Raw genomic sequence first — 24,803 nt, forward strand, 5'->3', positions numbered from 1 at the left:
TCCCCTTTGCCCAAATGGGCACGTCCTGGTTAGTGTGAAGTGGAAACACCCCCCACCCCCCGCGGCTTGAGACAGAACAAAATTAAAAATAACGTAACCACACCAACGGCAGCAGAAAAGAGACCGTGGCCTGTCGGTACGATTGACTGCATCATATCCGAGCTGCAGAGCCGGATCGCCAAATGGTCACAGGTGAGTTGGTCGTCCGCAGAACGAAGGGGCGAGTTGCTAAAGCGTTCAGTGGAACCTGCAGTTGGTCCAAAATGCTCAGTTTGCTTCATGGCCAAATTGCTACTCATGGAGAACTCCATGACACTCTATAACAGTGGTGGCGAACCTATGGCACGGGTGCCAGAGGTGGCACTCACCCTGTCTGTGGGCATGAATACCCAGAGTCTGTCATGTGGAGGGGCGGGAAATCACCCTCCCACACACACACACACATATCAAGGCTTGCCTGGGCACGATCGTTTACCTGGGAGTAAGCTCGGTTGCTGGCAATGGGGCTTGCTTCTGAGTAAACCCTCCTAGGGTTGTGATTCACCCATTTGAAGTGTTGCATGGTTGCTTCACCAAGCTTACTCCCGAGTAACGCGTTTCTAAACTGAAACCTCAGTATTCGGGTTAAATTGCCATGTCGGCACTTTGCGATAAATAAGTGGGTGCTGGGTTGCAATTTGGGCACTCGGTCTCGAAAAGGTTCACCATCACTGCTCTATAAAATGAGCTGCCATTTTAATAGCAGCATTTCAGGGGGAAAGAGTTTGCTGAGTTTAACAATTTTACACCCACACACGTACAGAGTGTGAACATATGGGCTAGAGTCAGTGCTGGCACACCCTCAGGTGGGGTAGCTGCCAGGGCTTGTGATGTGGCCCACTACTGCTGGCTCTAACCACACAGCTCTGCAGCCACCTGTCTGCCTGCCTTTCTCCATCTCTGCATACCCTCTATCTTTTGCCTCACAACGCCCCTGTGAGGTAGATTAGGGTTAGAGCGTATGCGACTGGTCAAAAACCACCCGGCAAGCTTCCGTGGCAGAAGGGGGATTCGAACCTCCCAAATCTGAGGCTGGTTCACCAACCATTATACCATGGGAGCTCTAAGCAGTCTTTGGCTGTCTGCATGTTAGCCTCTCTATTTTATTAGTGCTGTTATGTTAACTCAGCCTTCCGTGCTTCTGAGGTTGGTAAAATGAGTACCCAAGTTGCTGGGGGTTAAAGTTTAAACCACCGGGAAAGGCCGTGACAAATCCAATCGGGACAGTTCAACAAACCCGCGGGACAAATTGGTTTAAGGTGGGACTGTCCCGCCAAAAGCGGGACGTCTGGTCACCTTAGGCTAGAGAGTTCTGATAGAAAAAGGAGGATTTGGATTTTTACCCTGTTTGTCTCTACCGCAAGGAGGATCAAAGCGGCTTACAATCTCCTCTTCTCTTCCTCTCCCCTTGAGAGACACCTTGTGAGGTAGGTGGGGCTGAGAACCGTGAGAGAACCATGACTGGCCCAAGGTCACCCAAAGGGAAGGCCAGCTTATAAAACCAAATAAATAAACAATTTGTTTGTTCCTGTGTGTCCTTCTCCCCCCCTTTCTCCTGAGAACAGCCTCCTTTCCTTCACCCTGGCGCCTTTGATTTGGGGGTTGCCAGTCGCTGTCCGCACACGTTCAAGCCCTCTGCCGCCTGCCAAAAACCAGGGCTAATTTAGTTAACATTTAAAGCTGGTGTTTTTTTTATTTTTTTAAAAAATCATTTCAAAAGGAGAATGATTGAATTTGAGAATCATATTCTGGAGAGGACGGATAATGGAGCCTCCCCCTTGCTCTGCCTGGGGGGCAACGTAATTCCCCCATGTCAATGTTATTATGAATAGGCTAACTCAATAATAAGATCATTCCCCACATGAGAATCCAAATAATTGAAGCGCGCCGGCGGACTTTGTTCCCCCGAAATCTGCTCGAGTCAGACTCCTTCACCCATCTAATTCGGTCTTAGGAAAAGGCGGACAAAAGGCAGAGAGTTCCCCCCCCCCCTTCCATTACTGGTGGCTTATTCGAGCGCAGAGACGGGAGAAAGAACGAGGCTCTTCTGCTGGGTCCAGACAGCCCTTTTGATTCCTGACCCCCAACAATATCCTTATGAATATTTGATCCGTTCAGCTGTCCACTGTTGAAATGAGGGCAACCCAGATCTGAGAAACAATCTGGCCGAAAGAGAGAGGCCCACGCGGCTTGTATCTATTTGCAAAATCAATGCAATTCCTCAGGGCTGCAGGTTGATGCGCGCTTCCATTAACCCGGGCGCTCGGCCGCAACTGCGTCGTCGCGTTATGGCGCTGGAAAAAGACGCAGGCAGTCTTGGAGGCCCTGGACTGGCTTCGTATTTTTTTGCCACGCTGCGTGATAAGTGTGTGGCACGGGAGGACAAGTTCCACGCCACTTCTGTTCCTATGGCCCAGGTTAAAGATCCCTGGTCTTAGGCCAAACGGTGGGCTGCAGAAGGACAGGGGAAGGAATGTCTCAGAATCCTAGAATCAGAGGGTTGGAAGAGACCCCAAGGGCCATCCAGTCCAACCCCCTGCCGTGCGGGAAGACACAATCAAAGCACTCCTGACAGATGGCCATCCAGCCTCTGTTTAAAAACCTCCAAAGAAGGAGACTTCACCACTCTTCGAGGCAGTGCATTCCACTGTCGAACAGCCCTGACAGTCAGGAAGTTCTGTTGTCGAAGGCTATCATGGCTGGATTCAACAGTGTGTAGCAGACTTCCCTCTGTGATACACCTCTGAAGATGCCGGTCACAGATGCAAGCGAAACGTTAGGAACAGGGTCTACCAGACCACGATTGCACAGCCTGGAAAACCCACAACAACCAGTCAGAAAGTTCTTCCTAATGGCGTAGGAGGAGGAGCAGCAGTGGCATGCGAGGTTAAGAGCTCGTGTATCTAATCTGGAGGAACCGGGTTTGATTCCCAGCTCTGCCGCCTGAGCTGTGGAGGCTTATCTGGGGAATTCAGATTAGCCTGTACACTCCCACACACGCCAGCTGGGTGACCTTGGGCTAGTCACAGCTTCTCGGAGCTCTCTCAGCCCCACCCACCTCACAGGGTGTTTGTTGTGAGGGGGGAAGGGCAAGGAGATTGTCAGCCCCTTTGAGTCTCCTGCAGGAGAGAAAGCGGGATATAAATCCAAACTCCTCCTCCTCCTCCTCCTCCTCCTCCTTCTTCTTCTAATGTTTAGGTGGAATCTCTTTTCCTGCACCTTGAACCCATGACTCCCTGTCCTGGTCTCTGAGGCAGCAGAAATCAAGCTTGCACCTTCACCGACATGGCATCCCTTCAAATATTTAAACATAGTTATCACGTCCCCTCTTAACCTTCGCTTCTCCAGACTAAACATCCCCAGCTCCCCAAGTCTCTCCTCGTAGGGCAGGGACTCCAGACCTTTTACCATCTCGGTTGCCCTCCTCTGGAGATGTTCCAACTCGTCAATATCCTTCTTAAATTGCGGTGCCCAGAAGTGAATACAGTACTCTAGGTCACAGGTGTCAAACTCGCGGCCCTCCAGATGTTATGGACTACAGTTCCCATTATCCCCTGCCAGCATGATGCTATTTCCACATTGTCAAGAGGGTTGGGTGATAAAGCCATTCAGCCCCTCCCCAATAGCTACCCGCCCTTGCTAGCACTATAGAGGGGAAGAGAAGCAGTCTGAAATCAGCCTAAAATTGAGGCAATTTCAGAAACTTGCACGGAAGGAGATTTGCAACGCTTCGTCCAATCCTGGCGGACCGCTTTGAAATACCGTTCCCAAGGGTTTCTGTGCATTGATTTTGGGTTCTTTTTATGGATACAAGGAGCCGTATGGGAACGATTGCTCAGGCGGGAGGTGACACTTGCATTTTAGAAGAGGCGCTTTAAAATAAAATCCTGCCGTTTGTATTTTTCTAAAGAGTGTAACAAATTGAGCCAATCACTCATGGGTCTCAGTTTGCAGAGCATCCGCTTTGCATGCAGGAGGGTATGGGCAGTGGTGGGATCCAAAAATTTTAGTAACAGGTTCCCATCGTGGTGGGATTCAAACAGTGGCGTAGCGCCAATGGGGCTGTGCGGGGCACGATGGGGGCGCGGACGGGCATTCCGGGGGCGGGGTATTAATAATTTCTCTGTTACTGTAAAAAACTCTTAGTGTAAAAAAAAAGTTCCTAATTTCCAGCTGGTATCTTTCTGTCCATAATTTAAACTCATTCTAGCAAGTCCTATCGTCTACTGCCAACAGAAACAACTACTTCTCCTCTAATTGACTGCCTGTCAAATACTTAATACTTTCAAATACTTAATTTTGTTTCTAGAAATCAAAAGAAGGAAACTTTCCTTAAACAAGGAACTTTTTCCATATTTCTCAAACATGTTTTAAAAACAGCCCACCAGGGAGAATTATCCCGTTTTCTACCTTCGCTAACCAGCCACATAGGAAACAACAGGACTTTATGATTTTTGGACCTAATGGAATTTCTAACGGAAAAGCGGACCCAATTAGTAACCCCCTCTCGGCACACACAAATAATTAGTAACCCACTCTCGGGAACTGGTGAGAACCTGCTGGATGCCACCTCTGGGTCTGGGTTCACTTCAACAGCTCAGACAGCTGGGCTGGGAAAAAGACCCTTCTCTTTCGGAGGTCCCAGAGAGCCACGGCCCGTCAAAGCTGAAAATACCGGGTGAGCTGCCCTCTAGGGCTGAGGTTCCCAACATAGGCACCCAGGTGCCTGCCAGCGTGGTGTCGTGGTTAAGAGCAGGTGCACTCTAATCTGGAGAACCGGGTTTGATTCCCCGCTCTGCCACTTGAGCTGTGGAGGCTTATCTGGTGAACCAGGTTAGCTTGTGCGCTCCAACACACGCCAGCTGGGTGACCTTGGGCTAGTCACAGTTCTTTGCAGCTCTCTCAGCCCCACCTGCCTCGCAGGGTGTTTGTTGTGGGGACAGGAAGGGAAAGGAGCTTGTAAGGCCTGATTGACTATTGGAGGTTTGGTAGGCTGTGCAAATTTTTAAAAAATGTTGCTCTGGCAGCAGCTGTTGCCACAGTATAAGAATCCACCATAATAATCAAGGCAGGTGTACAACAGGTACTGTCACAAATATTACACCCATGCGTACTCCAACTCACTAGGTGAGTATCAAATCTCATGAGATCCTGATATCCAGAGAGAAGGACTATTGAAAGAAGAGCCATTCAAGTGAAACTTGAAATTCAGTTTGGAAACTATCCAGTGTAAGAAAAAACAGTTGTGCTCCTAGAGGAGTAAGAAAAAGAATACTTTGTACAACAATTATTGGCTTGACAAAGGACTGCCAAAATAAAAACCTAATCTAGAGGTTTTATAGCCATACCTGATGGTGTACTTACTAAACATTTTTTTGTATATTTGTGATAGTAAGATAATGTTCAAATGATACTCACCTAGTGAGTTGGAGTACGCATGGGTGTAATATTTGTGACAGTACAGTATAAGATTCGGCATTGTTTTCCTGAAGTGAAGCTGCAGCAATCAGTTCACGGCCGGCCCTGCCTCCTGCAGCAGCCATTTTGTGGCGGTCATTCTGTTGCTATACCTGCCGTGCCGTGCCAGAATTTCAAAAGTGCCTGCGAGCTCAGAAGGGCTGGGGACCCTGGTCTAGTCCACGACTGTGTCTCACACGATAGCCAACCAATTCCTCTGGAGGGCCAAGAATAGGGCATAGAGGCCGAGGCCTTCCCCTGATGTTGCCTCCTGGGTGGAGATTCCCTTTAGTTTCTATGGTTAGTAGCCACATAGACCAGTCCTCTATAAATCCTGTCAAATTCCCCTTTAAAGCCAAATACGTCTGTTTCCCTCACTACATCATCTGGGAGCAGCGGTGGCGTAGGAGGTTAAGAGCTCGTGTATCTAATCTGGAGGAACCGGGTTTGATTCCCCGCTCTGCCGCCTGAGCTGTGGAGGCTTCTCTGGGGAATTCAGATTAGCCTGGGCACTCCCACACACGCCAGCTGGGTGACCTTGAGCTAGTCACAGCTTCTCGGAGCTCTCTCAGCCCCACCCACCTCACAGGATGTTTGTTGTGAGGGGGGAAGGGCAAGGAGATTGTAAGTCCCTTTGAGTCTCCTGCAGGAGAGAAAGGGGGGATATAAATCCAAACTCTTCTTCAAACTCTCTTCAGCGAATTGCCCACTGTAATCACCCACCATGTAAATCATTTTGTGCCCGCGGCTTCCATTTTGTGGCCGCCACTTCGTAGCCGCACCCACCACACTGTGCCAGAATTCCAAATGTGCCCGCAGACTCAAAAAGGCACGGCAAGGTCTGTCCCTGCTGAATCAATCAGCATGTCAGGAAAAGCAGACGTCTGGACTCACCTCGCAAAGTCCAGGTCGGCCTCCCGGGACATGGTGATGTTGGTCAGGTTCTGCTGGAGGATGAAGATGTTCCTGCACATCTTCTTGATGCCCGACTCACTGATACGCTTGAAGTACTGGGCCCCGTTGATGAGGATGCAGGAAATCAGGTGGCCCAGACCTGGGAGGGAGGAAACGCAAAGGTAAGGAACATAAGAACATAAGAACACAAGAACAAGCCAGCTGGATCAGACCAGAGTCCATCTAGTCCAGCTCTCTGCTACTCGCAGTGGCCCACCAGGTGCCTTTGGGAGCTCACAGGCAGGAGGTGAAAGCAAGGGCCTTCTGCTGCTGCTGCTGCCAAGGCTCCCGAGCACCCTGGTCTGTTAAGGCATTTGCAATCTCAGATCAAGGAGGATCAAGATTGGTAGCCATACATCGACTTCTCCTCCATAAATCTGTCCAGGCCCTTTTTTAAAGCTATCCAGGTTAGTGGCCATCACCACCTCCTGTGGCAGTATGATTCCAAGCCTGTAATCACATCGTTAACGTGAAGTTAGTGTTTCCCTTTGTTAGTCCCTAATTCTTCCTCCAGCATTTTCAATGGATGCCCCCCTTGGTTCACAAAGTATTTGTGAGAGAAAGAGAGAAAAAATGTCTCTCTGTCCCACATTTTTCACTACCCATTGCATAATTTTATAGACTTCAATCATGTATATCCCCTCAGATCGCGTCTCCTCCTCCAAACTAAAAAAAAGGAGGTCCCAAGCGCTGCAGCCCCTCCTCAGGCGTAGGAAGGTGCTCCAGGTCCACCTCAATCATCCCTTTCGGTTGCCCTTCTCTGTACTTTTTTCTATCTCTTCGATATCCTTTTTGAGATGTGCTGACCAGAACTGAATACACTGGCCGGGGCCGGCTCCCCTCCCTCCCTCCCTCCCTCCCTGGCCCTGGATGTCCACCGTTTCCAGACCGCCAGAAACCAACAGACCTTCAAAGATGTACTGGAACTTGTGCTGCTGGAGGCTGGCGTTCATGGCTTCTCTCTGATGTGCACTGGATGTCCCTTTGTTGAGCTTCAGCACCTGGCCCAGTAGTGCGTAGTCCCATGCTCTCCAATGCGTTGGCGGCTTGATAGAAGAAGTAATTCCCTTAGCACTTAGCCAGAGGCATCAGGTGTGTGAGATGGAAGCAGTGGACCCTGAGAAAGCAGAAACCCTGCTGCTTAGGCTTTCTCAGGCGTGGAGCTTCAGAGGGGAAGTGTTTTGGCTCTGGGACTCCCTGGCAATGACCAAGTTCCAGTGGACTGCTTGGGGGGGGGGGGGGGGGTTGTCATATAAATCCAAACTCTTCTTCTTCTGCCTAGGAAGAATCCTTATTTTTTTTTTAATGCTTCCCCTGGCAGAAAGCTCCATTTCATATAGTAAATCCTGGCTTGGCTCCAAGAAAATGGGATTCTTCCTAGGCAGAAGAAAAAAAGTTTGGGACTGAATGTCCTCACCCCTTCTCCCCTGTAAGGAGACTCAAAAGGGACTTACAGCTGTTCAGCTGCCTCATCCTAAGCAGAGGGGCTTTTTTACTAACGCGAGCTGGCAAGTGGCTAGGGATAAAGGGACTTCCAGGAATTTGTCACCTTTTACTCACTCTATCTATCCTATCTATCTATCTATCTATCTATCTATCTATCTATCTATCTATCTATCTATCTATCTATCTATCTATCTATCTATCTATCTATCTATCTATCTATCTATCTATCTATCTATCTATCTATCTATCTATCTATCTATCTATCTATCTATCTATTAGATTTTTATACCGCCCTATCCCCGAGGGGCTCCGGGCGGTGTACAACAATAAAAATAATATAACATAAAATGGCTAAATCTTTAAAAAATTTAAAATGCTGACTCTATCCCTGTGATGTAGACTGATGGAGGAGTAGTAGTTTGGATTTATATCCCCCCTTTCTCTCCTGCAGGAGACTCAAAAGGACTTACAATCTCCTTTCCCTCCCCCGCCCCCCACAACAAGCACCCTGTGAGGTGGGTGGGGCTGAGAGAACTCCAAACTGTGACTAGTCCAAGGACACCCAGCCGGCGTGTGTGGGAGTGCACAAGATAATCTAGTTCACCAGATAAGCCTCCACAGCTCAAGTGGCAGAGTGGGGAATCAAACCCGGTTCCTCCAGATTAGAATGCATCTGCTCTTAACCGCTACGCCACTGCTGCTCTCACCTCTATCCACACCTCGCTATTCTGTTGTTCTGTTAATCTGTGGAAAGACTGGACCGGGGGGGGGGGGTAGTTCGAGTGGAAAACGTGGGAATAAAGGTGTTTGCAGGAACCACAATCCCTAGATCTGGCTTCCTGCAGTACAGGTAACTGTGGCAGCATAATAAAGGCTACTGATTCTACATCCAGAGTCTGAATTATTGCCTGTTGTACCAGAACCTTACACTTAGCTTCTGAGATCTGGCAATTCTGGATCATCTTTAGCCTGGCTGAACCCACTGACGACCTCTGAGACTTCATGTCTAGAACAAAATGCTGCTTGGTTTGTTCCAGAGGCACAAATGAGCTTTTTTCTCCCTACACTTCAGGGTCCTGTCAGAAGAAGAAGAAGAAGAAGAAGAAGAAGAAGAAGAAGAAGAAGAAGAAGAAGAAGAAGAAGAAGAAGAAGAAGAAGAAGAAGAAGAAGAAGAAGAAGAAGAAGAAGAAGAAGAAGAAGAAGAAGAAAGAAGAAGGAGAAAAGAAGAAGAAGAAGAAGAAGAAGAAGAAGAGGAGGAGGAGGAAGAAGAAGAAGAAGAAGAAGAAGAAGAAGAGGAGGAGGAGGAGGAGGAGGAGGAGGAGGAAGAAGAAGAAGAAGAAGAAAAAGAAGAAGAGGAGGAAGGAGGAGGAGGAGGAGGAGGAGGAAGAAGACAAAAAAGAAGAGGAGGAAGGAGGAGGAAGAAGACAAAGAAGAAGAGGAGGAAGGAGGAGGAGGAGGAGGAGGAGGAGGAGGAGGAAGAAAAAGAAGAGGGGAGGAGGAAGAGAGAAAAGAAAGAAGAAAGAAGAGAGAAGGAGGAAAAGAACTAGAAGAAAAGGCAAGAAGAAGAAAGAGAGAAAGAAGGAGAGAGGGAGGGAGGGGGGAAGGAGGGAGGGAGGAAGGAAGAAAGAAGGGAGGAGGGAGGGAGGAAGAAAAGAAAAAGGAAAGAAGAAGACAAAGAAGAAGAAGAGGAGGAGGAGGAGGAGGAAGAAGACAAAAAAGAAGAGGAGGAGAAGGAAGGAGGAGGAAGAAGAAGAAGAAGAAGCAAAAGAAAGGAGGAGGGAGAAGAAAAGAAAGAGGAGGAGGAGGGAGGAAGAAAAAGAGAAGAAAGAGGGAGGAGGAGGAGTTGAGGAAGAAGAAGAAAGAAAGAGGAGGAGGAGGAAGAAAGAAAGAAAAGAAAGAGGTGGGAGGAAAGAAGAAGAAGAAGAAGAAGAGGAGGGAGGAGGAGGAAATGGAAAGAAGAAGAAGAAGAAAAGAAGAAAAGGAAAGACAGAAGGAGGGAGAAAAGAAGAAGAAGAGGGAGGAGGAGGAGGAAAGAAGAAAGAGGAGGAGGAGGAGGAGAATGGAAGAAGAAAGAAGGGAGGAGGAGGAAGAAGAAGAAAGAAAAAAGAAGAGGAGGAGGAGGAAAGAAGAAGAAGAAAGAAGGAGGAGAAGAAGAAAGAAAGAAAGAGGAGGAGGAGGGAGGAGAAAGAAGAAGAGGAGGAGGAGGAAGAAGAGAGGAGGAGGAGGGAGGAGGGAGGGAGGAGGGAGGGAGGAGTTTGAGATTTATATTCTCCTGTAGGAGACTCCAAAGGGGCTTGAAATCCTCCTTGCCCCTTCCCCTCCTCACAAACACCCTGTGAGGTGGGTGGGGCTGAGAGGCCTCCCGAGAAGCTGTCGCAGGCTAGCCCAAGGTCTTAACTGGCGTGTGTGGGGGTGGCCACAGGCTGTCTGAATTTCCAGATATAACTCGACAGTCAGCTCGGCAGAGCTGTAAATCCCAAATCTCAGGTTCCTCCAGGGTTAGATACGGCAGGCGCCTTAACCTCCCTACCACCTGCCCTCACGAAGGATCTGCAAAATGGGTCCAGCCAGGGATCTATTGTCCTAGAGCACCCTGAAACCGCGGAGGGCGGGCAACAAGGTGCGGCGTGCATGCCGATTTCTCTTGTTCACGGGGAACGATCAAAAGCTGGCTCTGAACCTCCCGGTGATGCAAAGGCAGAATTCTTTGGCAAAATTAGTGTCAATTGTATGCATATACTATGCAAGAAATAGCCTCCATTTCCCATAATGCGGGTCAATTTTGGGTCAGGGGTTTTATGGGTTGGCTCTTGATTGCTTAAATGAGGCATCTCTGGAAACAGGATGGAGAGCTGGTAGAAGTGGCAAAAACATGCCCCAGATGTGGGTGAATGAAGGACACTGCACTGGTATACCTCTGGTGGGGATGGGATTTAGGCTAGGAGCAGCAGTGGCACAGGAGGTTAAGAGCAGGTGCATTCGTCACGGAGGAACAGGGGGTCATTCCCAGCTCTACAGCCTGAGCTGGTAAGGCGTGTCACCTTGGGAATTTCAGGCTCCAATTATGGGCACTGGGCGCCAGCTGGGTGACCGACTTAAGATGTTGGGTCCACGGTTTCTGGCGAGACTCTCTCTAGCGTGGTGGGAGTCTCCCACCTTACCCTCACAGGGTAAGTTTGTTGTGAGGAGGACAAAAGTGCAGATTCATGGCCTTTGAGGTCTCCTGCAGGAGGAGAAAGGGGATATGGTAAGTCAAACCTCCTCCTCATATTTAACAACAGGAGGGCAAACTCTTCAGACCAAGGTCTCCTAAACTATCAGGTGACAGGATAGCCCTGTTTAGATATTGGAAGAGGTCATGTTGGTGAGGGAGCAAGCTTGTTTCCTGCTGCTCCAGAGATGTGCAAGGACAAACAGGAGATCATGTCAGGTTCAAAGGGTGGAAGGAAAGAGAATTCCGCAAACATCAGGGAAGAACTTCCCGACGGTAAGTGGCGTTGTTGACGAGTGGAATCTACTGCCTTCGAGATTGGTGGGGAGTCCTCCCGCTCTTTGGAGGTTTGTAAAGAGAGGATGGGTGACTTTCATCTGTCAGGAGTGCTTGGATTGTGTGTTCCTCTGCATTTGCAGGGGTTGGACTTGGGATAGCCAGCCAGTTTAGGGAATCAATAAGATTACTGGGACGCTGGGCTTTCACGAGGGAATCTAAGGGTCTATGGTGTCACGACGAAAGGACGTCAGTCATCTGCCAATGGTTACGGTATTGAAAATATGTGGAATTGGAAAGAGTGTGCCGTAAATGTATAGAACCCCAATACAACTAGCTTCCACACTATTAGCGCGATTAAGCCCAAAATGTTGGCACTGTGGACAAAAGGCATATGCTGATAATTATGTGGATGATAGAATGGCAAAGTGGTAAAAGTTTTGGGAGAATTTATTTTGAAATGATAGTGCAAACAGTTCGTTTCTCCGTTAAGAACAAACCAGCTGGATGAGACCAGAGTCCAGCACTCCGTTACCACGGTGGCCCACCAGGTGCCTTTGGGGATTTCCACATGCAGGAGAGTGTTTTGACAATGGCCTTCTGCTGTTCTTCCCCGGGAAAAGCACCGGGTCTGTTAGCGCATTTTGCAATCTCAGATCAAAGAGGATCAAGATTGGTGACCGCAGATCGACTTTGATCTCCTCCGCCATAAATCTGTCAAGCCTCGGCACAAAAAGCTTTATCCACGTTAATTTGCCACCACCCTCCTGTGGCATATTTAACCCCACCACATCTGCCAGTTTGCGTGAAGTGCTTTCCTCTTATTGAGGTCCTTAATCTCTTTCCCCAGCGATTTTCTCACGAATAGATGCTATGGTTCTGCAACATTTCTAGTGAAAGAGAAAAAATTAATATCTCTCTGCTCAATATTTTCTACCCCATGCATAATTTTATATAGACTTATAATTTTTTGGCTCATAATCTCCTCCCTCGGGCGCCCCTCTCCAAACTAAAGGAGGTCCCAAACGCTACAGCCTCCTCGCATGAAGGGTGCTAGCGGTCCTCAACCCATCGTCGTTGCCTTCTGCACTCTGCTTTTCTATCAGTCATCCTTTTTATGGGATGTGCGACCAGAAACTGAACCACGGTACCGGCAAAGTCGCACTAATTGCTGCGCAAGGCGCGACAGTCTTTTGCGAAGTTTTGTTCTCAGTTCAGCACACGTGTTAGTAAAGTAAAATTGATGTAAACAATGACTTTATTAAATTGTGGGGTTAATAGATGATATAAAGTGAACAAAAGTTTGCTGGATCCAATGTGCATAAAATAATGATTAGAGCAACACGCAGAGGTTGGCATTGGGCTTCGTGAAGTGATAACAAAGAAAGGACAGTCTCAAAATGGGTTGGAATATGTTTGGGAACAAATTCAGTTAGAGATTTTTGAGAGACTGGTAAAAAATACACTATGGCAAGAGAAACTAGAAGATATTATGGAAACTATGCGACGTTGTATGCGAAAAAAATGGATGGAAGAAGCTTCGATTTAACAAAGAACTTATGGAACAAGAGAATAGTTAGAAGAATGAACCTTCCGGGCCGTTTGCTTGAAACAATCAATGAAAATTGAAAAGAGGGAAAATGTATAAAGATGCAACAAAAATATTGAATGTAACAAATAATAATATTCTATACAATAAAAATAATATTAAAAAAACAATGGTTCTGTATTATATGGGCAACTGATGCTCCTGGGATTAAGCCGCTGGTTCTGGGAAATTAGAACATCTTTGTAAAGCCCTTACAGGGTAAAAGCAGAGATGGGTTTACAGAAGGGAGACCAGCGGAGCCAGCCGTGGTGCAGCCCGGGTTAAGAGCAGGTGGACTCTCATCCGGAGAACCGGGTTTGATTTTCCACTCCCCCACATAAATGGCGGGCTCGAATCTGGTGAACTGGATTTGGTTCCCCACTCCTACATGGGAAGCCTGCTGCGTGACCTTGGGCCAATCACAGTTTTCTCCAAACTCTCTCAGCCTGACCTACCTTACGAAGTGTCTGTTGTAGGGAGAGAAAGGGAAAGGCATTTGTAAGGCCTTTTGAGTCTCCTTACAGGAGAGACAGAGGGGCCATTAACCCAAACATTTCTTCTTCTATAATGAAGAAGAAGAAGAGTTTGGATTTATATCCCCCCTTTCTCTCCTGTAAGGAGACTCAAAGGGAGACTTACAATCTCCCTTACCCTTCCCCTCACAACAAAACACCCTGCAATGAGGTGGGTGGGACTGAGAGAGCTCCGAAGCTGTGACTGGCCCAAGGTCTCCCAGCAGCGTGTGTGGAGATGCACAGGCTAATCTGAATTCCCTGCCAGATAAGCCTCCCCACAGCTCAGGCTGACAGGGAGGCAGGGGAATCAAAGCCGGTTCCTCCAGATCAGAATTCACCTGCTCCTAACGCACTTTCATACATTGAAAGATGCTGTTTCTCAGGGTGGGGATAATCCACCCCAAAACAGCATCACTTTCAATGTTGTTTAATCCACAGACCCCAGATTCTCCCTTTTAAGGTGGATTTAAAAGGGAGAATTTGGGCTCTCTAACTTAAAACACCATTGAGAAGTGATGCTGTTTGGGGCAGTGGACTTCCATCACATCCTGGCGGCTGCCGAGGCATAAAGGCTCCATTTTGCACCAGGCTCCATTTTCCCTCTATGCCTCCCTGCCCAGAGGGAGTGGGCAGAAGCGAACTGCCAGCTGCCGGCTGTGGAGCCCAGCTGGTGGGGGGGGGGCAGGGGGGAGAGACAGAAATGAGGGGAGTCTGCCATCCCGGCCCTTGGAGAGATGCTTTTTTATAGAAAGCTTAGGCGGGGGTGGGGCTGGGGGAGGCATGGCCATGCCCTAAGGGCGGCACCCCCGAACCCCATAAAAAAAAAATCTATACCTACGTCCCTGGGGGCTTACAATCTCTTTGCCCTTCCCCCCTCACAACAAACATCCTGTGAGGTAGGTGGGGCTGAGAGAGCTCCGAGAAGCTGTGACTAGCCCAAGGTCACCCAGCTGGCGTGTGTGGGAGTGCCCAGGCTAATCTGGAATTCCCAGATAAGAAGCCTCCACAGCTCAGCATGACGAAGCCCAGTCAGACTCGGTTCCTCCAGATTTGAATGCACCTGCTCTTAACCACTACGCCACTGCTGTAATGCTGTACATTCCACTCTGCACAGGGGACCTGATCTATGCAGTCTCTGGAGATCAATTGTAACAGCGGCCAATCGCCAGGTGTCACCTGGTAGTTGGCAACTGTACTCTACACTTCGGTTAAACCAAAATCTCCACTCGCCTTCGCCGCAGTTAACTCAAGGGGTGGCAAACAGCTTAGCTCTGGGGAAGGGGAGGGTTTACTCTGGGCAACACATGCTCCCTGCTTGTTAACTGATGTTGGCAAGGAGCAGGAGAAAGGTTCTCAGGAAATTAAACCAACTACGAAACACCGAGCAACAAATCACGCCGTTGCCCCGGAGGGCTCCCCTCTCCACATCCTGACATGTTTGAGCTGACCTTGGAGCAACTTTGGCATTCAGGTTCTCTGCAAACATTGCTGATTACACAGCAGGGGTCGGTTGTGGTGTGTTTTTTTTTTTGCAAAATGCGTATTCGGGATTGTTTGCAGCAATCTTGCGGCCGCTGCCGAATCGCTAAAAGCCTCCCCGAAGGGTGGACTTTTATATTCCGTGGAAACTGCCTGATAAAAGTGACATTCTCAGAAACAAAATGACAACTTCCGCTGTTCAAACAGTGGAAAATAATAATAATAGGAGGAGGGGAGGGGGGAAAGAAAGCACTCGTCTGGCGATTTTCTGCACAAAATCTAGCGAGCGTTTCAGTCCGTTGCTACACCCCCCGGAGTGGTAAAAGGTACGGAAAGGCCCGTCTTGATTAGACGCTGCGCATGTGGTCGCAGGTAAAATCCCAAATGTCCTTTCCGCCAGCTCTCCAGCCTAGAATGTGCTGGCTCAGCAAACATGCTAATGACGGGATTTCCAAGAAAACCCTGAAGGGGCAATGCCAAAGTTGCAGGCAGAAAAATGTGTGTTTGTGGGTCACAAAACAGCATTTGGCAGTTCAATTCTGCTGTTCAGATACCCAGGCCATGGGGAGCAATTTCATATTTCCTTGCTGCTTACAGATGCTAATGCTGAAGTAGCGTTCCCCCTCCCCCCTCCCTTCCCTTCTCTTGCATGCCACTCTCCCCATTTCTTAACATACGTTTATCTATCTATCTATCTATCTATCTATCTATCTATCTATCTATCTATCTATCTATCTATCTATCTATCTATCTATCTATCTATCTATCTATCTATCTATCTATCTATCTATCTATCTATCTATCTATCTATCTATCTATCTATCTATCTATCTATCTATCTATCTATCTATCTATCTATCTATCTATCTATCTATTGCATTTATAAACCGCCCCATCCCCTAAGGGCTCTGGGCGGTGGACAACAAGTATTACAAACAATATGGCAATAACAATAACATTTAAATCATTAACATCACTAAAATATATAAAATTTCAGCATTCCGTATGAACCATTTGGCGTCCAGCGTTAAAACTGTCAGTAAAAACCCCTCCCAGAGAGGGGGACGGTTTAGATGTTACAAACTCCCAGAATGATAAAGGGAGGGACAGGAAGGGCGCACACCATCAGCGGCCGGCCTCCCCGAAGGCCCGGTGGAATAACTCGGTCTTACAGGCCCTGCGGAACTCTCCAAGATCCCGCAGGGCCCAGACAGTTGGTGGAAGAGTGTTCCACCAGGCCGGGGCCAGTGCTGTAAAGGCCCTGGCCCGGGTGGAAGCCAGCCATATAATTGAGGGGTCGGGGACCACCAGTAAATTGACCTCTGCTGAATGCAGAGGCCGTGTAGGGACATATGGGGTAAGGCTGTCCCAATTTACCCATTTTATTGTTTATATTATGTCTACAGCCCTATTATGGTTTTTAAAGTTTTATTCCCCATTAGTATTTATGCTTTTAATATGTGTCCTTTGTATTCCCATACAGCTTTTATGCCCCAACTTCCTTTTAGATACATATTTTTGTTTTGATTCCCTTTAAGATACGTACCTGCTCCTGTGGGCTCTGGCCCGTTCCCTTTCCAGCTTCGGCCTAACATGGCAGGTCGCTCTGGCACAGGGGTCTGCAACCTGTGGCTCTCCAGATGTACATGGACTACCATTCCTGCCAGCATGGCCAATTGGGAATTGTAGTCCATGAACATCTGGAGAGCCACAGGTTGCAGGCCTTCCTGGCATCTGCATCCAAGGTCTAGAGCTGCCAATTTCAGATTAAGAAATTCCTGGAGATTTGGAAATTCAGCTAGAGGAGGCCAGGGTTTGGGAAAGAGAGGGGCATAATGCCATACAGTACATGCTCCAAAGCAACCAATTTCTCCTTCATCTGGGGGATCAGTTGTAAGGAGCAGCAGTGGCGTAGGAGGTTAAGAGCTCGTGTATCTAATCTGGAGGAACCGGGTTTGATTCCCTGCTCTGCCGCCTGAGCTGTGGAGCCTTATCTGGGGAATTCAGATTAGCCTGGGCACTCCCACACACACCAGCTGGGTGACCTTGGGCTAGTCACAGCTTCTCGGAGCTCTCTCAGCCCCACCTACCCCACAGGGTGTTTGTTGTGAGGGGGGAAGGGCAAGGAGATTGTCAGCCCCTTTGAGTCTCCTTACAGGAGAGAAAGGGGGGATATAAATCCAAACTCTTCTAATGTTGGGAGATCTCCAGCCAACACCTGGAAGATGGCATTCCAAATGCCTTCCAGCCTTCCTGGAATATTTTCTGGAATATAACTGCTTGCTACCCACACAGGGAACAGAATTGGCTCCGGATCACATAGTTTGTCTCTTGCTTCAGGGGCATAGCTGAGTAAAAGGGAGTCTGGGGTTCACCCTGGGTACTGTGCCCCCCCTCCCACCGCGGCGCTACGTCTTTCACAAGTAAGCCCTGCCCTCAAAATCCCTGAAGAGCTCAAGGAGTGGGGGCACCCAAGCTCGGGCTGCCCCCAAACTCCACATGGAGGTCAGGAGGGGTGCGGATTCCTTGGACGCTGGTTTTAGTTTGCCCGGGTCCAACTTTAAACTGTGGGCTCAAAGCCCCACTGAGGCCAAGATCAAACTGAGGAAGCTGAGCTGACTGGCTCCAGCTTTATAGTTTTGGCTTGCCCCCCCCCGCCCCCCCCCCCCCAGCTCCACATGACTTGAGGATTCGGGTTTGGGGCCAGCCCTTTTGGTTGATGCTCACCTGTGCGACAAACTGCAAAATCCAGGCGGGGTCCAGTTTGTTGGAAGTGAAGGACTTTACACTGTCATGCTGTTTCCTGCCTCAACCTGCAGAGGGGGTTTTACTAGAGAGCTAGTGGCTAGATTGGGACCTGGGGATTTTGACACCTTTACTCTATCCTGCTGGTTCTATCCCTTTGATGTTAGACTGATACTCTCAGGGACTTCCTTCCTTCCGGCTTCTTCCTTGACCCCTTCTCCATTCTTCTTCCTACCATGCCTAGAGAGAGGATGGACGCTCCGCGCATCCATCCCCATCCGGCTAGATTAGGATAGCGTAGTGACTCTATCTACCTACCTTTCTATCCAGAATGGAGTTCACGGATAAATACTCTTTTTATTAGATTGGAAACTACAACTGACTCCGACTTTCTTTTGTGTAAGCTCACACGCACATGGGATCCATCACACGCGCACGCACGCACAAGAGGTCAGGCTTCCGCTGTGTTCTAGCCACCCGTGCCGCTCTGCTAACTACGAATAGGGATAATCTCCAACTACCAGGAGCACTTATCCCAACGCAGTTGGGGGGGGGGGAGCACGGTACAGTAATGTGCCCCCCATGAAATCATAGGGGGTGGCGCCCAAAGCTCTGCCCCCACCCACCACCACCCGACACACACAGCATCGCATTCGCTATGTTACTGCCTAGCTGTGAGATAAAGCAACTTGAAATGTGTCGGAGGGAAGTGTTCCAGGGCTGAGAGAGTTCTGAGAAAACTGTGACCAGCCCAAGGTCAGCTAGCAGGCTTCATGGGGAGGAGCAGGGAAACAGATCCAGTTCACCAGGCTTCATGTGCAGGAGCAAGGAAACAAACCCAGTTCACCAAATAGGAGTCCGACGCTCATATGAAGGAGCGGGAATCAAACCCGGTTCTCCAGATTAGAGTCCGCTGCTCTTAACCACTCCGCCACGCCGGCTGCACCGTGTCCCTCGCTCAACCAGTTGTACGTCCTACCTGACTTCCAAGTGCAGAACCAGCAGGCAGCGGTCAGCCATCTCCTGGAAGGATCTCGCCAGCTCGGTGAGGGTCTGCATGATCTGTTCGGAAACCGGCGGGAGGTCCATGTTGGCGTGCCCGTTTTGGCCAGGAGACACTGCAGACGAAAGCGAAGGAGCCATCAGATTACTCTTGTGTTTCAGAAAACAATCTGTGTTTACAGCTCTTTTCATTATCACACGATAACGTTTTAGTTGTGTGGCCAACAATCTCAAGAGCCCTCTGCCGTGAAGCGGCACGGAAATATGCTAAAGACAATAAGAGACAAAGAGGGAGGCTTCTCAGTGACCTCCCTGTTCCTTGTGATCAAGGGAACAGAACAGAATATAATGCCATTAAAGGTCTTTGAATTGAACTGAACTGGACTGAACAAAAGAATGAAGTCTGTCCTCTGAACAAAGAGCAGGCCTGTTTATCCCTTCATTTAATTTCAAACGGGGCCACTTGGCACGCTACCTGTATTGCTTAACAAACCCTGTTCAAAGGAGAGCCATAATGCTCGCCAGGTTTAATGTTATGCCTTCTGCCTTGTTGCATGGCAGATTTAATAAGCAAGAAAAGGCTAAAAGATTGTGCCCATGTAACGATGGCTCAGTTGAATCTCTGGCCCAACAATTACTACACTGTCTCAGATTCAAGGAAATCAGATCCAAGTATGTGAATCTTACTCCTTTACATTTACCCCATCTCCCCGATTTAATTAGATTACACTACTTGTTGGACAACCCTGATCCTTCTCTCTGAATGATAGTGGCAGACTTTCTCCTGGAAATTACTAAACGCCAGTAGATTTCCTTCGACCTAACATTTATGCCCTGTATTGTATATGCTTTTTAATCTGTTTTTTTATTATTGTTGTGCTGTTGCCAATAAAGGCTTGCTTCTTCATTTAATCTCAAAACTTGCATTAAATGGGATTTTATTAAATGTGGTTGTCCCGTTTCTTTTGCAACTATGAGGGCTAGGGTTGCCAGGTTTGGGCCCGCTACCCCCGGGAGTTATTCAGCCAGCCAGTGGGGGTCTTGTTGGGCACAAATTGAGGCCCAGGCTTAGATGCCGTTGGCACATTTCTGGAAGTGGCCTCATCAAGTTGCTGATGGTGTGGGAGATGCTCTGGTATTAGGACAAAACTCTATGGTAAAAACAGGTTCTACCACAGAGTTTCGGATCAAATACCAGAGCATCTTCCCTGCGGTCAATGACATGATGACATGACTTCCAGAAATCACCACTATCTTTAAGAGCGCAATGTCAACGTTAGCCTAAATAAGCTCAAAAATACACACGTTGCACTCTGGCTGTGTCCAATCGTATATATTGATCTTACATATAATTAAGAAGAAGAAGAGAAAAGAGAAAACAAACTAAACAGTTCACGTAGCCTTCCAGACAAAGAATCTCCTATAAGCTGGGCACCATCCTCAAGAAAGCAGCATTTAGAAGAAGAAGAAGAAGAAGAAGAAGAAGAAGGAGGAGGAGGAGGAGGAGGAGGAGGAGGAGGAGGAGGAGGAGGAGTTTGGATTTATATCCCCCCTTTCTCTCCTGTAGGAGACTCAAAGGGGCTTACAATCTCCTTGCCCTGCCCCCCTCATAACAAACACCCTGTGAGGTGGGTGGGACTGAGAGAGCTCCGAAAAGCTGTGACTAGCCCAAGGTCACCCAGCTGGCGTGTGTGGGAGTGCATAGGCTAATCTGAATTCCCCAGATAAGCCTCCACAGCTCAGGCGGCAGAGCAGGGAATCAAACCCGGTTCCTCCAGATCAGAGTGCACCTGCTCTTAGCCACTACTTCTATTTGTATTTACATTTCCTTATTTCTCTGACAAAGTTCTTAAAGATACAACATAAGGCTTCCAACTCTTATAACTAAACATAAATAATCACTTAGTCCATTCAATTCTTTGTACAGAAACAACGATATGGAACTGAAGCTTTGTTTCTGTACAAAGAATTGAATGAACTCATCGATGACTATCTTCAAATGTTTAGTAAGCTGCTGGAAAAGACTTATGTTGTATCTTTAAGAACTTTGTCAGAGAAATAAGGAAATGAAAATACAAATAGAAGTGTTAAGTTGCTTAATTACATGTAAGATCAATATATAAGATTGGACACAGCCAGAGTGCAACGTGTCCATTTTTGAGTTTATTTAGGATGACTTCCGGAAATGACATCAATGTGCCAATGGTTTCAGGCCCTCAAGTTGTACCACACAAGACCCTCGTCCGCCAGCTGCCATGGGGTACCTGACAGTCCTAATGAGGGCTAGAAAGTTGCTTTCTTGAAAATCAAAAACTGGGATCCCAAATGAGATGAATCAATGCAGACTTCGACTACAAAACGTCAGAAATTACTTCAAGTCTAATGTTTTTCAGCAAGCCCCCAGTTTGATGGTGAGAATCAGAAAATCCTTTGTCAACAGGACTGATTTAAAAGCTGGATTCTCGCTTCTCAGTCAACAAGAGAGGTTTTTTGGCAGCTCCCGACACTTTCACAAAAAACCCATTGCGACAAACAGAGGAATAATTCATTCTGGCAAAATGAAGGGAGGAAAAAAATTAAGTCATTTGTGCAGGCTGTCACTCGCGATTTCAATCATCGTGTGACTCTGAGCAACGCGGTTCCTCTTGAAAGACTGTGCCTTGTAAATCAATGAATGCAAAGGACAAGGACTCAAGAATATTAAAGACCACCACCCCCCACCCCCGGAGCTCCTGACAAATAAAACAACTCGGCCAAATCAAGGCCTGTTATGAAAGTCGGCTGCGCATTTCACGTCATTTCCGCACAGCGGAAAGTAAACACCTTGAGGACGTTTTTAAAAGTTCCGTTTTGGCTTTCTGTGTTCTCACAGCGCAGTACACAAAACATTGCCAGTCAAAACAGTTCTTTTTTCCTGCCTGCTAGCTGACAGAGCTCTGGTAAATTTCAGAGTTGCGCCCGCCATCTTGTCTGCTGCTGCACAAATGCACCTTCCTTATGAGGAGAGGCTGCAGCGTTTGGGACTCTTTAGTTTGGAGAGGAGACGTCTGAGGGGGGATAGGATTGAAGTCTATAAAATTATGCATGGGGTAGAAAATGTGGACAGAGAACCAGGGGGCATCCATTGAAAATGCTGGGGGGAAGAATTAGGACTAATAAAAGGAAACACTTCTTCACGCAATGTGTGATTGGTGTTTGGAATATGCTGCCACAGGAGGTGGAGATGGCCACTAACCTGGATAGCTTTAAAAGGGGCTTGGACAGATTTATGGAGGAGAAGTCGATTTATGGCTACCAATCTTGATCCTCCTTGATCTGAGATTGCAAATGCCTTAAACAGACCAGGTGGATTGGGAGCAACAGCCGCAGAAGGCCATTGCTTTCACCTCCTGCACGTGAGCTCCCAAAGGCACCTGGTGGGCCACTGCGAGTAGCAGAGAGCTGGACTAGATGGACTCTGGTCTGATCCAGCAGGCTAGTTCTTGCTCCAGGGAAGGAATAGTTCCCGAAGGAAGGAAGGAAGGAAGGAAGGAAGGAAGGAAGGAAGGAAGGAAGGAAGGAAGGAAGGAAGGAAGGAAGGAAGGAAGGAAGGAAGGAAGGAAGGAAGGAAGGAAGACCAGGTGCTCAGGAGACCAGGTGCTCAGGAGCAGCAGCAGCAGAAGGCCCTTGCTTTCACATCCTGCACGTGAGCTCCCAAAGGCACCTGGTGGGCCACTGCAAGTAGCAGAGAGCTGGACTAGATGGACTCTGGTTCTGATCCAGCAGGCTCTTTCTTATGTTCTTAATTCCCCTACCCGGAAATGGCAGCCAAAAGTGGAAGCGCAGCTGATAAATAAGAGCGACCGAAGGTGTAGCTGAAGGTGGACAAAATGTTAACAGCAAGGAAATCTGTTCCCCTTCCAGGCACCGGGAGGAGACGGCCATAAATCTCTCCAGCTAAGTACAGGTTATAGCGTTTGAGTCCAGGGAGGGAGGGAGGCCAGTGGGCGAAGCAGGAAAGCACAACAGTCTCATTTTGAGATGAGGGTTGATAAGCCAGGCCGGGGCAGCGGGCTCCATCCGTTCAGTAAACACTAATGATCGGGCGAGTGCCGCCTGTCACCGGTGATAAAGAGCCGGCTAAACACTCTATTAGTTTTTCATTTCGCGAATTAATGTTCTTTGCGGGCGTGGGTACCTTCTGCGGCTAATGAATTGTCTTGTTAGGACGGCCTGGGGCTGCTCCTCAGCAGCCTCTGCTGGCAGGCATGAATTTGGCAACCAAAAAATTAGCCCCCCCCCTTTTTTTAAAGGCAATAATTCCTACCCAAAGCGGTTGGTTTTCTATTGGTTTTTGCATATATTGCAGCCTCAAGAAAGAGATTATTTGGGAGGGCTGGGAGAGAGAAAATGACGGAGTTGGAAGAGGGAGGATGATAGAACATCTGGGAACATCTGGGAACCAGGAATATTGGCCTAGGGTAGGACAGGACTGGAGGCAGACATCAATCCTTGGCTAAAGACCCAGTGCCCCCTTCCGCACACGAAGAATAATGCACTTTCAACCCACTTTCCATGGCAGCTGTGAAAAAGGCAAACTCTATGCTGGGGATCATTAGGAAAGGAGTTGATCATAAAACTGCAAGGACTGTCACGCCCTTATATAAAGCCATGGTGCGACTGCACTTGGAGTCCTGTGTTCAGTTCTGGTCACCACATCTCAAAAAGGATATCGAAGAGATAGAAAAAGTGCTGAGAAGGGCAACGAGGATGATTGAGGGACTAGAGCACCTTTCTTATGAGGAGAGGCTGCAGCGTTTGGGACTCTTTAGTTTGGAGAGGAGACGTCTGAGGGGGGATATGATTGAAGTCTATAAAATTATGCATGGGGTGGAAAATGTGGACAGAGAGAAATTTTTCTCTCTTTCTCACAATACTAGAACCAGGGGGCATCCATTGAAAATGCTGGGGGGAAGAATTAGGACTAATCAAAGGAAACACTTCTTCACACAACGTTCTTATGTTCTTATTTTGCAGCTGGATTGCAAAGCATTGTGGAAGTGGGGTGCTATGTGGTTTCCAGGTTGTATGGCCATGTTCTAGCAGCATTCTCCCCTGCTAGAACACAGCGATACAGCCTGGAAACCACACAGCACCCCAGTGATTCTGGCAGTGAAAGCCTTCAACAATAAATTGTGGAAGTGGATAGAAAGTGTATTATTCTGCATGTGCGGAAGGGGCCAGGGTTACCCAAATAATTCCTGAAATCCTGCCTCCAGATCTGTTTTAATTTTTATTTATTTATTTATTGAGCTTATAGGCTGCCCTTCCCCGCCAGGTGGGCTCAGGGGGGCTTACGCCAATAAAACCACACGACTAAAACCAACAACTGCAGTACAATGTTTATATGCCCAATAAAGGTTGTTGTTGCTGTTTCTGTTACTCACTTATTTTTACCATTCTATTTCTGTGTATTGTCGAAGGTTTTCACGGCCGGAATCACTGGGGTGCTGTGTGGTTTCCGGGCTGTCTGGCTGTGTTCTAGCAGCATTCTCTCCTGACGTTTCGCCTGCATCTGTGGCTGGCATCTTCAGAGCATTTTCATCTTCAGATGATCCTCTGAAGATGCCAGCCACAGATGCAGGCGAAACATCAGGAGAGAATGCTGCTAGAACACGGCCATACAGCCCGGAAACCACACAGCACCCAAACATTCTATTTCTGTTTACATCTACGTTACTGTTCCCTCCTTTTGGGGAGGCTTTAGAATAAATTGGGTTATGGGACGCCTGTTATTATTGTATTGACCGCTGTTTTAATGGATTTTAATGGATTTTAGTAAATGTCACAATTGTTTATGTGGTCACTATTGTGATCCTTTGTTATACACTGTATATATGTTGATGTTGTTGTGCACTGCCCAGAGCCCCTTGGGGATGGGGCGGTCTACAAATCCAAACAATAAATAAAAATAAATACAATGTCAAAGTACCTTAGTTATTTATAATAATTAACCAGACAGCGAATGGACAAATAATACAAAATATAGAACCAATAAATAGACTGTAAAAAAACAAGGACAGAGGAGAGAGGAAGGGGAACGGAGGCCAGT

General features: G+C 47.9%; 1 protein-coding gene across 1 annotated transcript in view; it reads right to left on the reverse strand.

Annotated features, from left to right (window-relative positions):
- Positions 1-24,803, reverse strand: part of LOC125435287 (exocyst complex component 4-like) — a 101,027-nt gene that overhangs the window by 21,332 nt on the left and 54,892 nt on the right. Inside the window, exons 6-9 of the mRNA XM_048501475.1 lie at positions 18,690-18,828; positions 7,526-7,567; positions 7,358-7,479; positions 6,391-6,550 (exon numbers count right to left, since the gene is read on the reverse strand). Of these exons, the coding sequence (XP_048357432.1) occupies positions 6,391-6,550; positions 7,358-7,479; positions 7,526-7,567; positions 18,690-18,828 (463 nt within the window). The remainder of the gene's footprint in view (positions 1-6,390; positions 6,551-7,357; positions 7,480-7,525; positions 7,568-18,689; positions 18,829-24,803) is intronic.

Source organism: Sphaerodactylus townsendi, linkage group LG06 (assembly GCF_021028975.2).
Source record: "Sphaerodactylus townsendi isolate TG3544 linkage group LG06, MPM_Stown_v2.3, whole genome shotgun sequence".
Classification (NCBI taxonomy): Eukaryota; Metazoa; Chordata; class Lepidosauria; order Squamata; family Sphaerodactylidae; genus Sphaerodactylus; species Sphaerodactylus townsendi.